Source organism: Papaver somniferum, chromosome 1, assembly GCF_003573695.1.
Source record: "Papaver somniferum cultivar HN1 chromosome 1, ASM357369v1, whole genome shotgun sequence".
Taxonomy (NCBI): domain Eukaryota; kingdom Viridiplantae; phylum Streptophyta; class Magnoliopsida; order Ranunculales; family Papaveraceae; genus Papaver; species Papaver somniferum.
In genome coordinates this window covers 34,371,755-34,387,827 of record NC_039358.1, presented here as the reverse complement: position 1 = coordinate 34,387,827, position 16,073 = coordinate 34,371,755, and the positions used below count along the sequence as shown (strand labels likewise).

Below are 16,073 nucleotides of genomic sequence, written 5' to 3'. Positions count from 1 at the left end.
AAAAACAGAATTGAAACACTTTTATTTATATATTTTGTATATGTAATTCTGAATCAAATAAAAAAACTTTGTAAAGCTAGGTTTTTGTTAGTACTGCAGATATGTACTGTCGATTCATACACAAAAACAAACTCAAACAAATCTAAAACCAACAAGATGAAACTGATATAATCAAATCTACTGAAGAAATGAACAAAAGACGTGATTACTCATCTAGATCTGAAATATTTTCATAAAAATAAAATAAACAATCAAGCATTCATAAAACGATTAGATATTAAAAATCCTAAAAGAACAATCAAGCATCCATTATACGAAGATGAAAACGTCACGAACTCGATCAGATCTTCATGTTTCAGTTGAGAAACAAAAAAAAAAATGGAGAGAAGATTACGTACGCATAATAAGAGAGAAGATTACCTGGAAACCACGAAAGATCTTCGTAAGCAATCTTCGTAAAAAAATTAATTGGAGAGAAGATATCGTAAGAGGCAGTAGCAGAGAAGATGAGAGGGAGAGAGAAAAACGGATCTGAGCATGGAAAGAAAAATGAAAAAACCTAGATTATATTTGTGTTATAGTAGAAGGCTATTTCGGGAAATCTAAATATCTACTTAATAGGTTCCGCACGTGTACAGGACCTGGGCTTAAAAAATTGGGTACATTTTTATGTTTTTTTTTAATTATGGACCTCCGATTACTGGGCTTTAGTGGGTGGACCTGCCACTAATTAGTATCACTATATTAGTACCTATAGTTAATTCCTACGTCAGTTTAATCGATTAATTACGCTTGTTTAGGAAATTCCCAAATAAAGAGATTTGATGGAAAACCAAATCACTCAATCCGAAAGCAACTGCTACTGCTATTAAATTAAGTGATTGAAGTGATTATAATTGTTAGTGTTGAGTGAAGTGTTTACGGACACTCTATTAAGTTTTCATTTATGTAATGCATGTTATATACCACCCTTTAATTTAATTATATATATATATATATATCTTTCCATGTGATGCAATTAATTGCTATATTAGGGTCGGCAATCGCTTGCTGCCCATGATGAGGTTATCACTATACATATAGAGTACGGATTTTAGTGATCAATGTTTGGGGCCTTGCTAGCAAGGGATCCAGCCAGACAATTTTCCAATCAACAAGTGTGACTTGAAGACTCAGAATAGTAGAGTACAGTAAGGCAATAGTACCTAAGCTACGGTTCATCCAGAACTATCGACACTGTTGATGGCGGTGCCACACTACTTGGAGGTACTTAAGTCCATAATAATAAAGAAAGAAACGCATTTTTCAGTTTGTATTACGTGTACGGATTTTGGCACCCTCCCGGTAAACTGATGTGCCTTGCACAACCATGCTTAGTTTTAGATTTTTGAGTTCCATTTCATATTCATTTATTAGTTGGTTGAGGGTATTAAAATGAATCCATAAATCTTCTATGGAGTAGACCTCAGACGTTACTTTCTCATCTAATGATAAGAGGTTCATGATTTTTAGCGACACAAGTGAAGCCAGGAATTCAATCTTGGCCTGTTTGAAACCGTGTTGAGCTTGACTGTACTGATTGAAATGAAAAATGGGATATTACCACGTAGGGGCGATGGCTATTATCAGCAGGTAATGGTCAGTATCAGTATCATTAGAACTTGAATGGGATTATTAAACATTAGCACAAACAGGAGGGCAACTTCTATGAGGGAGGGAGGGGATGGAGCCAACAAGGATTTGTCTCAAACATGAGAAGTATTCCACCAAAAGGTAGAAAATTCGAATACGTCATTCTATAATTTTGGCCAATCGTTGATTTGATTTAATGTGATCGATCGTTCACATTTTGAATAACACTGCAGATTATGAATAATAATGCATACTTTTACAAGCAAATTCTCAGCAATCTGGATACATTTTTGGGTGACAATGAAATTGTTAGGCCATTTGACAGATGTTAGTTCAGGGCAGGGTAAATATGAGATCACAATGGCTTACTTTGAATTGTAATCTTGAGTTACGTATATCACAGGGAAAATTGGAGTCGCAATGCAAATCACATGCCAGAGTCTAAGACTCAATGCAAGTCACTGCGCAACTTTTGGGGCACGGGATATTTGGTCACAAAATTGGTCCATTAACCCAATAACAACAATTCCTAGATGAAAAAGACATGTAAAATTTGATACTGTTTAAATGGACGAGATTGTAAAAATAGATAAGATGTAAACAGTTTCATCCTACCCATTTTCAAATACTTTTTTTTATTTTTAATTTACATCAGGATGCATCCAGTTTCATCCTCGCTCTTTTTTAAGTTTAAGCCAGGATGATTCCAGTTTCATTCTTGCTATTTTTTTGGTGTCCATTTTACCATACTAATTTTTACTCGTCCATTAGAACCATGTTTTAAAAATATTTGGACAAATGATCCATTTTCCGTGGTTTGGTCTGCATCGCGAGAGATTTTGGGTTGAAGTATAAAATTTAGGTAATGACATAGACAGTGGCGGAGCCAGACTTTTATCTTATAGGGCACTAAATTATTTTTTCTATAAATGTGGTGGACTAAATTATAAAAAATAGAGGATTTCACATACAATGTTAAGAAAATGAAAGGCTGCTAAGGAGTTTAAGGAATTTTAGCAGGGCTAGAACCAGGTCTAGCCCACCTTTGGTTCCGCCACTGGTCACATAGATATTGCTGGTAATGGATTCTATGGAAATTTCCGTGGTTTGAGAAAAATTTTGGACATAAATTACACTTACGTACGTTGTACCGATAGAATCATTGAAAATGATAAAGTCCCGATTAGTGTTAGCTATTTTGCATGTGGATACAGGCAATGTGCGGCGTGAAATGCAGTAGAATAATGCGGTAACTACATCAATTATATCTTGCAAATACCAAGGTAATTTGTAGTCAATGTGGACGATATTGTTGCGTAGTCACACTTAGTAGGTCGTCATTAACGTGGCCCATGTCAAAATGAAGAGTATGGGTCACATATCTATTTTGAGAATAATTTTGCACCACAAGATAATTTCGGGTCCGTAAGAGCAACCACATTGGACGATCAAACTCATAAATATGATCCAGAGACGAGACACAGTGGGACGGACTAAAGAGTAAAAGCTGGACCAAAACCAAATTCCAGACTATATTTGGTCTGGAACCAAGACCAAAACCAAATATAATGGAGCGAACGTATAATGTATGTTTGTTAATAGGCGAAGTTATAAAATACGTTTCATGTGAAGCGGTTGTATATTTCTCGTTCCATGGTGAGGCGAAGTTATAAAGTACGCTTCGATGGAGCGTTGGTAAAATGTACGCCCGATTAGACGTAAGTAAAATGTACGTCCCATGACAGGCGTTGGTATTAGGTCCGTCCCACAGGCGCACGTATTAACTGATTCGTTTCGGCATTAACTAATTCGTTTCGGCCTGCTTTGCTAAACAATCCTTATCTTTTGAAATAATTTGAGTTATTTGAGTTCAATTATTTGAAAGAAACACAAATTGCATTTAAATAATATAAATTTACTTTTCTTATTAAGGACAGTATGGAAAAAAATTGAAAAAAAAATACCATTTCCTAATTTGTGTACAATGACACGTGAAAGTGAAGGCAGTTATGGCGACACCAAGCACACAACTAAACTGAACTAAGAACCATCAGGCGTACATATTAGCTTTTCCAAGGTGGGGCGTTGATTATAAGTCCGTCCCATACCAGGCGTGCATAAAGTCCACGCTACACAACGGGCAAATAATATACATACGCTCCATCCAGGCGTGCATAATACATACGCCCCTCAGAAAACGAATGTAATATTTCCACTCGATCAAATATAATCCATTACCGTAGCGTAGCGACACGGACTAAACCCAAAATTTGGTCTTTTTTTGGTATTTGGTTTTTGATTTTGATCGCACCACTGCAGTTGCTCTAAACGAGTAAAGAAAAATTGTGTACAGAAAAAAATGGAGTCCCAAATGAGATTTTCACCAAACGGTTGAAACTCCGAGTATGCGGTAATTTTTTTTACATCACATTCATTTAACAGTAGGTCCATACTATAGGTTATCCAACCACAACCCCTCCAAGCTCCAACTCTAAATATTTGTACATGTAGACTTTATGTTGACAACACAAAATCACCGGGAAAAAGTAGATAACTTTACAAAAGATGCAACCATTAGATCGTAGTCCACACACTATTGCACGTAACTTTCGTGTTTATAAATAGCAGCTATACAATGTTCAGGGATGAGTAGTGAAGCTCTTGCATAACCTTTTTCCATCAAACAAAATCTTTCCTTTGTGTTTTAATTTCCTTTTTTTCAGTTGTGATAATAATGGAGAACTTCATGAATGGAAGCATCGTTGAATCTCTTGAGAATAAGACCATTTTTATTACTGGTTCTACTGGCTTTTTAGCAAAAAGTACGTACCTCCATATGACGTATGTATTTCTGTACGTACCCATATATGTATATCTAACAATATTGTTTTTGATGATCTCTGTGCAGTTTTTGTGGAGAAGTTGCTCAGAGTTCAACCTAAACTGAAGCATCTCTTCCTTCTTTTAAGAGCTCCGGATCCGGAATCAGCTCTGCAGCGTTTTCACACCGAGGTACATACTGACCGGTTTGTTAATTGGTCATATGCATGGTTTAGGATTTAGAGAGCACGATGAGTTAGTTTCAGCTTAACATTTTTAGATAACTTCAGTGGCCGGAATTGTTACTATACGTGACCCTACTGAAACTGAAACTTTGGTTGTATTGTGTGTGTTTTGTCTAGGTTACGTCAAAGGAGCTATTCAGAGTGCTGAGGAGTACACATGGTGCCAAATTCAACACCTTTATTTCTGAAAAGGTAACAGTTATTGCCGGAGACATTGCATTGAAAAACTTTGGATTAGGAGAAGACTCCGATCTGTTGAACAAGTTGTTCAAAGATGTGGACATTGTCGCCAGTTTTGCTGCAACTACGAAATTCATCGAGAGGTAATTTATAATCTTAATCATTATGATCATTCCATTTCGAGTGAGGAAACCTATTCAACCGATCAAAAAAAAGAGTGAGGAAACCTATTCAGTTGGGACACTAAACATTATCTGCTCGTTAAGGAGAAACATTGATTGTATTCAGCATGTAAAGTCATAAAGGCGATTTCTGTTTAGTACGAAATATGTAAACATGTCTGTTTTCAGTGTGTTTTCCGCCTCATTAAATTTTATTCTGCTGCAGATACGACGTGGCTTTGGAAGTAAACACTTTAGGAGCTAAGAATGTTTTGGATTTCTCAAAAAAGTGTTCGAAACTAGAGATGCTAGTTCACGTCTCAACAGGTGATCGAGTTTCTGGTTTTGGAAATGACTTCATATGTGGCAGCTGGTTTATCCAGCTTTACTTAAGTTTGAGGGCATAGTCAATTTAGAGTGCTTGGTAGTTTTGCCGTGTTGCACTCGATATCGTACCTGAGAATTAATTAGAACACTAACTAGGGTGGGCCAAGAGGTATACCGACCGGCGACCTTTCTTTTTCAAGAATGATGAATTTCTTCTCAGTGCACTATCTATAGCCTAGTTAGTAAGTTCACGAATGATTCGCGAATCATTCGCGAATTTTTCCGTATCACGAATTTTACCGTTTTATTCGCGTACGTTTGCAACTCCGAACCCAAGTCGCGTATTATGTGGCATCCGGATTATTCGCGAACCGTTCACGAATTTTACGTATTCCGAATGATACGTCCGCTTAATTCGCCATAAATTCTTTAGCTTTTACTTTTCAAAGACTCCATTTTTTGGGCTTTACTGCCTTCCGAGCATACACGACCGAATATTAGACGTGTTGTAATTTTTATGAAACAAAAACGACTGAAGAGATTTGAAGGTCAAGGTGAGAGAGATCTCAAACTCACTAACCAAGCATCTAAACCACCATACGACGTCCTCTTGGATAACTAATGTTGTATATATTAAATATCATCATATTAAGTTTATTTTTTCTTTAAATAACTCACACATATGCATAAAAATTGGTCTATGACCTTATAAATACAAATTATTTGTTATATATAGATACCGAATTTTCAGAGCCGAACTCACATTTATAAATCGAACTATACACGTACGTATGCCGTTCCGAATTACTGACGAATCACGTCCCGTTGACCGAATTTTAGACCGAATCTGGATTTTACAAAACCGTATAATACTCGTACGTTTGCCGAATCCCGAATTGCTAACTAGGATCCATAGTGGGGTAATGCATGATGCTAGACCCATGTTGAATTAATGAGTGTCCCAGGGCTTTTAAGCTCAAAAAACGCTCCTTGCATCGTACTATGTGAATTTATTGGACAAGTTGCGATTAAGAATTGACTGAGACTAACATATTTCCATGTTCATATCGATTTTTAGCTTACGTTTGTGGGGAGGAATCAGGTGTGATATCAGAGAAACCTTTTCTGATAGGTAAAACGCTGAACCAAACCTCAGAGATTTTAGACATCGAAGCAGAGCTGAAACACATGCGAAACCGCTTAGAAGAACTCGAGGCTTTGCAAGTGTCTAAATCCGAAGAGACAGAAGCTATGGAAAACTTTGGATTGGAAAGGTTTGTTTCAACGACCAGTCACCTGCTCTCTTAAAGCCTCAACTTCCAACTAAGTTTTTAATTGTTTCTTTCGTACGTTTGTGATGGTGACAGATCAAGAGCATTTGGATGGCCAAATACTTATGTTTTTACAAAGGCAATGGGAGAGATGTTAATTGGTAAATATGGAGGAAATCTTCCAATTGTTATTATAAGACCTACCATTATCACTGGTACTTACAAAGAGCCCTTTCCAGGTTGGATCGAAGGTGCTAGGTAAATCATAGCCCCTGCGACTTCTCTTGTAACATTATTTTGGTTTACATTATCTTAGCATCAGAAGATAAAAATTTTACTTGGAGAAAAACATTAAAAATTTAATATTTCCACTTCAAAAAAAAAAATTAAAAAAGTTCATTTTAAATATTTTTTTTTGCATAAAAGCTTACGTGAGATTAATATTTTTATCCACTTCAAAAAAGATAGTTACTTTTGAATTTTGAATATCTTTTTAAATAATTGATTTTTCAGTAAAAGGTCATATGTGATAAATATTTTTATAAAAATATGGACTGAAATTAAGTATTTAATTTAAATTCAATATGATGGGGCTATATGTAACCGATTACTGTCATTTTCAGTACGAATGCAGAGTAAGATAAGTAAACATATTATCCAAACATTAGCTTCAAAATCGTTATCCTCGCTTTGTAAAAATTGGTGCCGAAATTGTGAAATAATGTAAGAATTCCATGTAAAGGGATCATTCCCCACAAATTTACTAGAGTTATCAATTTATTACGAACTACTTTGCAAAACGGAAAATGGGTTATTTGTCCAAATATTTTTAAAACATGGTTTAAATTGACGAGCAAAAATTATTATGGGTGAAATGGACACCAAAAAAATAGCAAGGATGAAACTGGATCCATCCTGACTTAAACTTAAAAAATAGCAAGGATGAAACTGGATGCATCCTAATGTAAATTAAAAATAAGAAAAAGTATTTGAAAATATGTATGATGAAACTGTTTACATCCTGACTATTTTTACATTTTTGTCCATTTAAACAGTATCAAAATCTAAATGTCCTTTTCACTCAGGAATTGTTGATTTTGATCTTTTTAACCAATTTTGTGCTTGCAAAAGTTTTATTGTACTTGTTTTGTTAGAATCTGAAGCTTTTCATAATATTTCACAATTACAGAACAATTGACACTTTTCTAGTTGCTGGTGCTAAAGGGAAGCTACCATGTTTTCTTGGAAATGCGGAGTCAATGTTGGATGTGGTAATTAATGATGCCAATATCCTTTTTAACTCGGCTAAATATCCGTATGGTTTTGAAAATACTGTATAATAGCTGAAAGAAATATAACTGTACAGGTACCAGGAGACATGGTGGCGAATGCAGTAATAGTGGCAATGGTGGTGAATGCAAACCATCAATCTTCAGATCCATTTATATATCAAGTGTGTTCTTCACAAACAAGTCCATTGAGTGCCATTAAATTGAGAGATTATTCCCACAGCTATCTCCTCAAAAATCCATTGATTGGTAAAGATGGAAATCCTGTTAATGTTGTCATGCCTATATGTCTACCTACTATGGACAGTTTCCGACGTTATATCTATGTCAAGTATAGGTTACCTTTAAAGGTTCGTTTTTCTTTTTCACATAATATATAATGGTAATGTTGTTGGGCGTTAAAACCACCTGACGTGCTTCCAATCTAATTTTTGATATTCACATCTCCTTTGGTTAAATAGGTTTTGGAGTTGGTGAATATAGCACTTTGCCAGTATTTTAAGAACACGTGCCAGGTTATGAATAGGAAGATCAATCGAGTAATGCATTTGGTTGAAGTCCATGAGCCTTACATATTCTTCAAAGGAAAGTAAGTACACCTTGATGGTTGATCAGGCATAGTAGGTCTTGCATGGTTAAAATTTGCAATGTTAATGTTTATTTTTGGTAAGCACAAAGTTTGATTTCTTGTCCACAGGTTCGATGATTTAAACACAGAGAGATTGCGGATGGCGATAAGAGCAAACGAAACGGATACCAAACTGTTCTATTTTGACCCCAAATCCTTAGATTGGGATGATTACTTCGTCAACATTCATATTCCCGGACTAGTCAAATTCGTCATTCGTTAATTAATTATTTGGTGCACAATCCAAAGGGTTATACAAAATGTGAAGATCTAAATTTCTGTTGTATTTTTCTAAGTGTGAGTAATTAGCTAGCTAATCCGGCAGCTGATATAGCAATTTCATATATTCAGATTTGGTTTGTCAATTATTAAATAAAGCCATAAAGTTGGAGCATAAACCAGAGCTGGTTTCTTAACATTAGCACAAGACTCCAAAATGAGTGGGATTGTAGACTATCCTGAGCCAGTGCACAATCACAAGCATTTGCAGCGCAATATTAGTTTATATATGCCATAGGATCGATATGTTTCGGGTGTCAGGTATATTTTACCTAGCATTTTTAAGGGCCACTCAAAACGAATTAGGAGCCAACAATGAAAACAAAAAAAGTCACCCAAATCTAAGTTGAGTTCACCCCTTATCTTTTTTTCGTAATGGTAAAATTGCCCTTCAATAATCGGAGGTTAAATAGGAACTCGACAGTTAGTGTTACGAGAATTATTTGAATTTTTTTTTCTTTTTTTTTGCTTACATTTCCGAATTTTGGTGCTAACATAATCGGTTGTAAATTGTGTTAATTTAACTTCCGAACGTATATCGGCCCCGAAATGAGATTTTTCCAAAATCCTATAATTTTCGAACTTTGATACTACCATAATCGGTAGTAAATGGTGTTACTTTAACCTCCGAATATATTCAGTTTTCGAATTTTGATAGTAGTTAATTTAACTTTCGAATGTATATTGACCCCAAAATGAGATTTTTCCAAAATCCTAAAATTTTCGAACTTTGGTACTACCATAATCGGTAGTAAATGGTGTTATCTTAACCTCCAAATATATTCAGTTTTCGAATTTTAGTACTACCATAATCGGCAGTTAATTGTGTTAATTTAACATCCGAATGTGTATTGTCCCCGAAATGAGATTTTGCCAAAATCCTTCAGTTTTTGAATTTTGGTACTGCCATAATCGGTAGTCAATTATGTTCATTTTCTACCGATTGTGCTTAATTTTAGTACAGAAAATTTGAAGCAGTAGCAGAAACACAATCGGTAGATTACAGTTAATTTACCTGCCGATTATGGTTGATGTTCTTTAGAAATGAAGAACATCAACCATAATTGATAGGTAAAATAGATTATTATCTACTGATTATGTTTCTGCTACTGTAAATCCAAGAACATCAACCATAATCGGTAGATAAATTGATTGTTATCTACCGATTATGTTTCTGCTACTGCAAATCTTAGAAAATTTTCCGATCAAATTTTTGATTTCAAGCAATCAAATCCTAATTTTGGATCACAACTACTATCATCTATTCGTTTTGTTTATCTAGCTCGAATTTTCTTTTTTGATGTTCTAAGTTTCAACTTTAAAGTTCATGAATTTTGGGTTTTAATTTTAAACAATCAATCATAAAATTGGTTTGATCGACGTCTTTGGTTTCAATCAAAATTAAAACCATGAAAAAAAGTTTGGTGAGTAGAAAAAAGAAGAAGAGGAGGATATGAAATTACGGAAAATGGGTCATTTGTCCAAATATTTTTAAATCACGGTTCAAATGGACGAGTAAAAAATAGTTTGGGTGAAATGGCCAAAAAATAGCAAGGATGAAACTGGATACATCCTGTGTAAATTAAAAATAAGAAAAAATATTTGAAAATGGGCACGATGAAGCTGGTTACATCCTGCCTATTTTTACATTTTTGTCCATTTAAACAGTATCAAAATCTAACTGTCCATTTCATCCAGGAATTGTTGATTTTGGTCTTTTTAACCAATTTTGTGATGAAATTAAAGGATATATGTTTAGATTTAATATAAAGGTGAATGACAATATAGACAATTTCTATTTTAAGACACCCTTAAAACTCTTCAATAGATGGGAATAATAAAAGTGGCCCCTAATTCTTTTTGAGTGGCCCCTAAAAATATACTAGGAAATAGGATATTTTACTAAAGAACAGTTAATAATAATTTCTATAGGACATAGTAATGTCATGGTACTACAATAGGTTGGTTGTATAGTCTACACCCCACTTTTATAAGATAAAAAAGTGTGTCAGCTGATCTAATTTAGTATAGTAGTATATATCCCACATTTAGAGCGTGTTTGTTTTTTTGCTGACTCGGTTCCTGATTCGGCCAGAATCAGATGTCAGATCGTTTTTTTTTTAGCTAGATCGGATTCGTGATCTGAGTCAGACCTAAAACCTGACTCGAACTCATTTGAGTCAGATAATAAAATACCTCTGACTCATGGGAACAAACCATTAACTCATATTTTTGAGTCAGATGAGTCAAATTTGACTCAAAAAACAAACCACTAACTCATATTTTTGAGTCAGATGAGTCATATCCAGATGAGTCAGGTGATTTCAGTTAGATCCAGACGAGTCGGATCTAGACGAGTCAGAAAAAATACAAACATGCTCTTACACTAACGGCCACTTGCAAACCTTAAAGTACTAGCTATATGATTTAACAATCAGTAAAAAAGGTATATCTCATTATAGAAGCATCGATCTCGAACATTTTGTACACAAGTAACCATTCAAATAAGACTGTACGTCCATCACTGTCATGTCTTTCACTTCAACGACTAGTTTGGTGTAGTAAGAAGTTTAGCCAGAGAACAAATCAGATACATGCATGCATGCTCAGCGTAACTGTAGCGCATGGTGCCACTTGATGTTAGTCGCGGCCACAAATTAAATTCAGTATTAATGCGTCCTGCCGGGTCCCGACCCGAATTGAATTATGGTAGGTTGTCACTAAATGCAGATTTATTTATTTTACTCAAAGAAGGGCAATATATTGAAAATGAAAAAAAAACAGTATTACCACAAAATAGTGGCAACCCTGTTGGAAAAAAAGAAACTACAATGTCTCGCGCTTTGCTGAGAAAAAAAGAACAACTAGAGAAACATAAAAGAGGTTATTGAGACCGTAAAACACCCTCCCAGTTGTATAAGACCATATTAAGAAAAGCATTCTCAAATGTATTTGTACCCAAAGACCAGTTCAACAATAAAATCTTCACTTCTAAATACAGATTCCCTTATGACTAGAAAACGCATATAAGCATATATGTCAATCCTGAAAATTCCTACACAAAGAAACATTCGCTTGGTCTATCAAAAATTGTGTTGGCAAGCACGAAGGCGAGAAGGAAAAAAAAAGGTCTCATAAACCTGTGCATGGTTGCAAGAGCATATACATACATTTGCTATTAGGTCATCGACGTCTGAATGGAGTTTAATGGCAACATTGTTGAGTTTCTTCAGAACAAAAGCATCCTTGTTACTGGTTCTACTGGCTTTCTAGGCAAGGGTATGTAAATACAACTTACCAGTATTACAACACAATTGATATTAAAAAAAATGAAGGCATCAGTCCAGTAGGTTAAATACTACGTAGATCAAGAGTACTATATATGGAATCCGGCCATGTGAGATTTTAAGTAGTAGCCATTTATCTGACTACTATAGAGAATCTTATTTAAATAATCTAGGAATTACCTATAGGTACTAATACAGTGGGTTTAGTTAGTGGCAGGTCCACCCAATAAGAAACCATAATGGGAGGTCCAAAATTTTAAAGAAATAAATAATTGGACCAATGTTTTTTAATTTCAGGTCCGTCACACGTGCGGGACCAATTACGTGTAATTCAAAAATTCCAGAAATAACCTTCCTCCTTTTTTTACAGATATTTCAACTTTTCTAAATTCTTCTCCATTAGTTTTTTTCAGATCCGAATTCTACTCTCTCTCATCTTTCTGCTTCTGGATTTGTGGACCTAGAGTTTCTGCTGATTCTTTTTGGTTTTCAGGTATGTTGTGTGTTAATCTTCCTTTCTTCTTTCTCCTATTGCTGATATTTTTGTGTTTTTGATTTGTTTTCAACTCAGTCTTGACGATTAGATCGATTTAGTGATGTTTTAGGTTTGTTTTCAATTGATTTCACGATGATCACGATCATGATGTTTTTGTAACTCGATTTCATTATTTTAGTAATTTTTAAGTTAATTTTTTTTTCGTATTTTGTTTTTTTTGTTCTTTAATGAATCTTGTTTGTAATTATTTGATTTCTTTGTTAGATTATTATGTTTTTAACTTATTTTAGCTTTCGATTTGATTATATTTTTATTTTAGTTTCTGCTTTTTTGGCAAAATGATGCTTGTTTGTAGTTACAGATTGTTTGATTCAGCAGTACATATATGGTGTACTGACAAAAACTGCTTTATTTTTGTTAAATTCATAGTTTTATTTACTTTTTTTGCTTGATCCAGAAGTACATATATGTAATACTGAGATATAATTGTTTTGATTCTGTTGTATTCATAGATTTATACATTTTTTTTATATGCAGTTGATTTTTGGTTATGAATCAAAGGTACATATATGGCGTACTTACATTTTGGATCTAATGAAAGCTGATGATTCTCAGAGAAGTATTGCATATGGATTTTGCAGCTTCATTTGGTATAATTTGGCAGTGCGTACATGTTGCACTGCTGAAAAGTCACAGTGTACATACGTTACACTGACGAGAAATCAGTGTATAAATGCTGCACTCTGTTAAAATCAAAGTCTACACTTCATAGAACATCACAGTAGCTGCTGGTTTTTGCTGCATAACTAATGAACAAAAAGAACGCTGGCCAAATGTGAAAGTGAAGTTCTTTTTCCTACTAGTTGGTTTTTTTCGAGCCACACAAATGATTTTATTAATCTCTTATCTTGCTTTAAGTTTGGTCAACTATTATTTTGCACTAAGCATAACCAAGTAATCCGCTTGTATTTTTTATACATTTTCTGATCATCTCAGAAGGGGGAACGAACATGACGTGCCTGTTGATCTGGTTGCGCAAAGTCATTCGTACAAGCAGAGATTGGTACACTTTACCAACATAGCCCTGTAAGACTCTTGCTTAAGTTTCTTTTCGCATAGAGGAATACCAAAAAAAAAACTTTTAAACGTTTTATTCCTTGTTATACTTTTTTTCTCTTATTACACTAGGACCATCGTCTATCCGTTGGACAAACCATAATGATTTTAGTTCTAATTTTGAAGTATATTCACTCTATAATTTACCCAAGTTGGACTAAGTGAAGTATTGTTCATTATGGGGACACTGATAGAATTTTTTTTGGCTGAATCTGTCTACTACCGTATCATGCTCTCACTTTATTTTGTCTTTTCTTCCTGTACATATTGACTTCACATTCATTGTTATTGTCGTCTACAAGCCTTTGGAAAATTATCAAGGATCCTTTCTTGAAATTATAAAGAAACCAAGCATGTGTAATCTCTAAATTATAACTTGTTTAAAATTGAGATTAGTTTCTTCTCATTGCATATGACACAATTTGGTTTTAAATATGGTTGTCTGAATGCTATTTGAAGATCCAAGGTACTTCAAGCTGAAATTATGAGTGTAGCCAATATGATTTTAAAATGTTCCCATGCTTAAAATCTTGTGAAATTATGAGTGTAGCCAATATGTACTGACAATTGTGAAAGGGAAAATTGCTTTCTTAGCACTATGCATAGGTTTTGGATGGAATTATCCGTCTTTTCGAATTCAATCCATGTTATGATGCTTAAAATCCACTGAAGATATGCGTATAGCCAATATGTACTGACAGTTGTGAGACGAAGAATTGCCTTACTTAGCATTATACATAGGTTTAGATGGAGTGTGCCCAATGGAATTAGTTGTCTTTTGTAATGCAATCCCTGTCATGGTGCTTAAAATCTGCTAAAAATATGAGTACAGCGAATATGTATTGACAGTTGTGAAAGGAAAAATTTTGTTTCTTAGCATTATGCATTGGTTGTATGAACAATACCGGTATTGTACTATGAAATAGTGTATATTTCTATCAAATTCTGTGAATCGAGGAATAAAAACTTTGAGTACATAAATGACGCACTCTGGAAAATTCAGAGTGTAAATTCTGCAATCCAGAAAAATCACAATACATGTTGCACTCTGGAATATCAGTGCATAAACGATGTACAAATACCCTTCACCGTGGATAACAAGGATATTATTTTGTAATTCTAGGTATGTTGTTCTATAGTTGGCTCATTCAGACACTTGTTTTACTTTTAAGATACAGGTGCACAATCATGTAGTCATTTTGATTATTTGATCACCTTTGGGAGAAAGACTATATTTATGAGTTCGAACTTGGGACAATTTTTGCAACCATTATATTTCTTGTGATGGTATCTTTTGATCTTGTATGCTATTTTTAACCATAAAGTCATATGTACAGTCTCTGCTGATGATTGCAATCATGGGTTGGTAGTCGTCCTCGTATCCACAATACAAGCCTTTTGGGATGGTTGCTCAAATAGTTCAAGGTGAAGGTGTACGTGCTTTGTAGAACAAGGTTATTCCGAGTGTAGGAATAGTCTTCATGACTGATCTGTAATCTTTGTTGATTCATTTTTTACTATATATTTTTTGTATCTTATGTACTATTTTTCTTTGTAATGAACTGTATCAGAAGTTATGGTTTGGATTTGACGAATTCGACTGAGTTGTTTTAATCGTATGGTCCTACTTAAACTGGACATATGTTGTTGCAGATTGTCTTACTAGGTCTCTTGTATCCCTTTGCTTTATAACATTTTTGTAGCAGGATCTTTGTAATCTCTACTATCTATCAAGTTTTTCCATACTGGTTTATTGATTTGAGTAAATTTAGTTTCTTAACATATCATTCATTCAGTGGTTTTCCCTTTTGCGGTTTATTAGCATTGACATTGAATTTTCCATCAGTTTTTTTCAGTGCAGCCTTTATGCACTGTTGTTTTTCTCGGTATATATTAGATATACTAATCTTTTTTAAATACCTTTAATTAACTTAAAGGGTATAATTCATCATTTAATAAGTTGAGAAATAAATACTTGAGAATTCATCACATACATTTACATAGATGCACTGAACAACATAGGTTTCTCAAAGACTAAAAGCAGTCTGAAAATATTGCAAGTAGAATCTTGTTCAGGTGATTTTTTACCTCTATTTAACAAAGGAAAATAAAGCATGCAACCCTAATCTTTGTACGCCCTATTTTCTTGCAGACAAACTTCAACTTTGCAGCTGGTCAAGAAAGGTCATGGACCTGTTGGGACAATTACAAGTCAATCAGTATGAAAGTCATGTGCTGCAAGTTCATAGTGCCTAGAACAAATATTTCCATAAATAAAAGCATAAAAAAGCTTATTTCATAAGTATTAGAGATACATACTGGTGGATCATTATCTCATAAAC

General features: G+C 34.3%; 1 protein-coding gene and 1 long non-coding RNA gene across 2 annotated transcripts; both read left to right on the top strand.

Moving 5' to 3' along the window:
• The first annotated feature begins 4,188 nt into the window (after positions 1 to 4,188).
• LOC113282893 (fatty acyl-CoA reductase 3-like) lies at positions 4,189 to 8,951 on the top strand. The gene is made up of 10 exons (XM_026531996.1): positions 4,189 to 4,454; positions 4,541 to 4,644; positions 4,815 to 5,020; positions 5,265 to 5,365; positions 6,444 to 6,639; positions 6,733 to 6,894; positions 7,826 to 7,907; positions 8,003 to 8,275; positions 8,387 to 8,514; positions 8,623 to 8,951. The coding sequence occupies exons 1-10, from the start codon at positions 4,367 to 4,369 to the stop codon at positions 8,774 to 8,776; spliced, it is 1,494 nt and encodes a 497-aa protein (XP_026387781.1). The 5' UTR covers positions 4,189 to 4,366; the 3' UTR covers positions 8,777 to 8,951.
• A 3,583-nt stretch (positions 8,952 to 12,534) lies between these two features.
• On the top strand, positions 12,535 to 15,379 carry LOC113327520. Its single transcript, XR_003348963.1, has 3 exons — positions 12,535 to 12,612; positions 13,153 to 13,701; positions 15,069 to 15,379. It is a non-coding gene; the product is annotated as an uncharacterized LOC113327520 (long non-coding RNA).
• Positions 15,380 to 16,073: the final 694 nt, after the last annotated feature.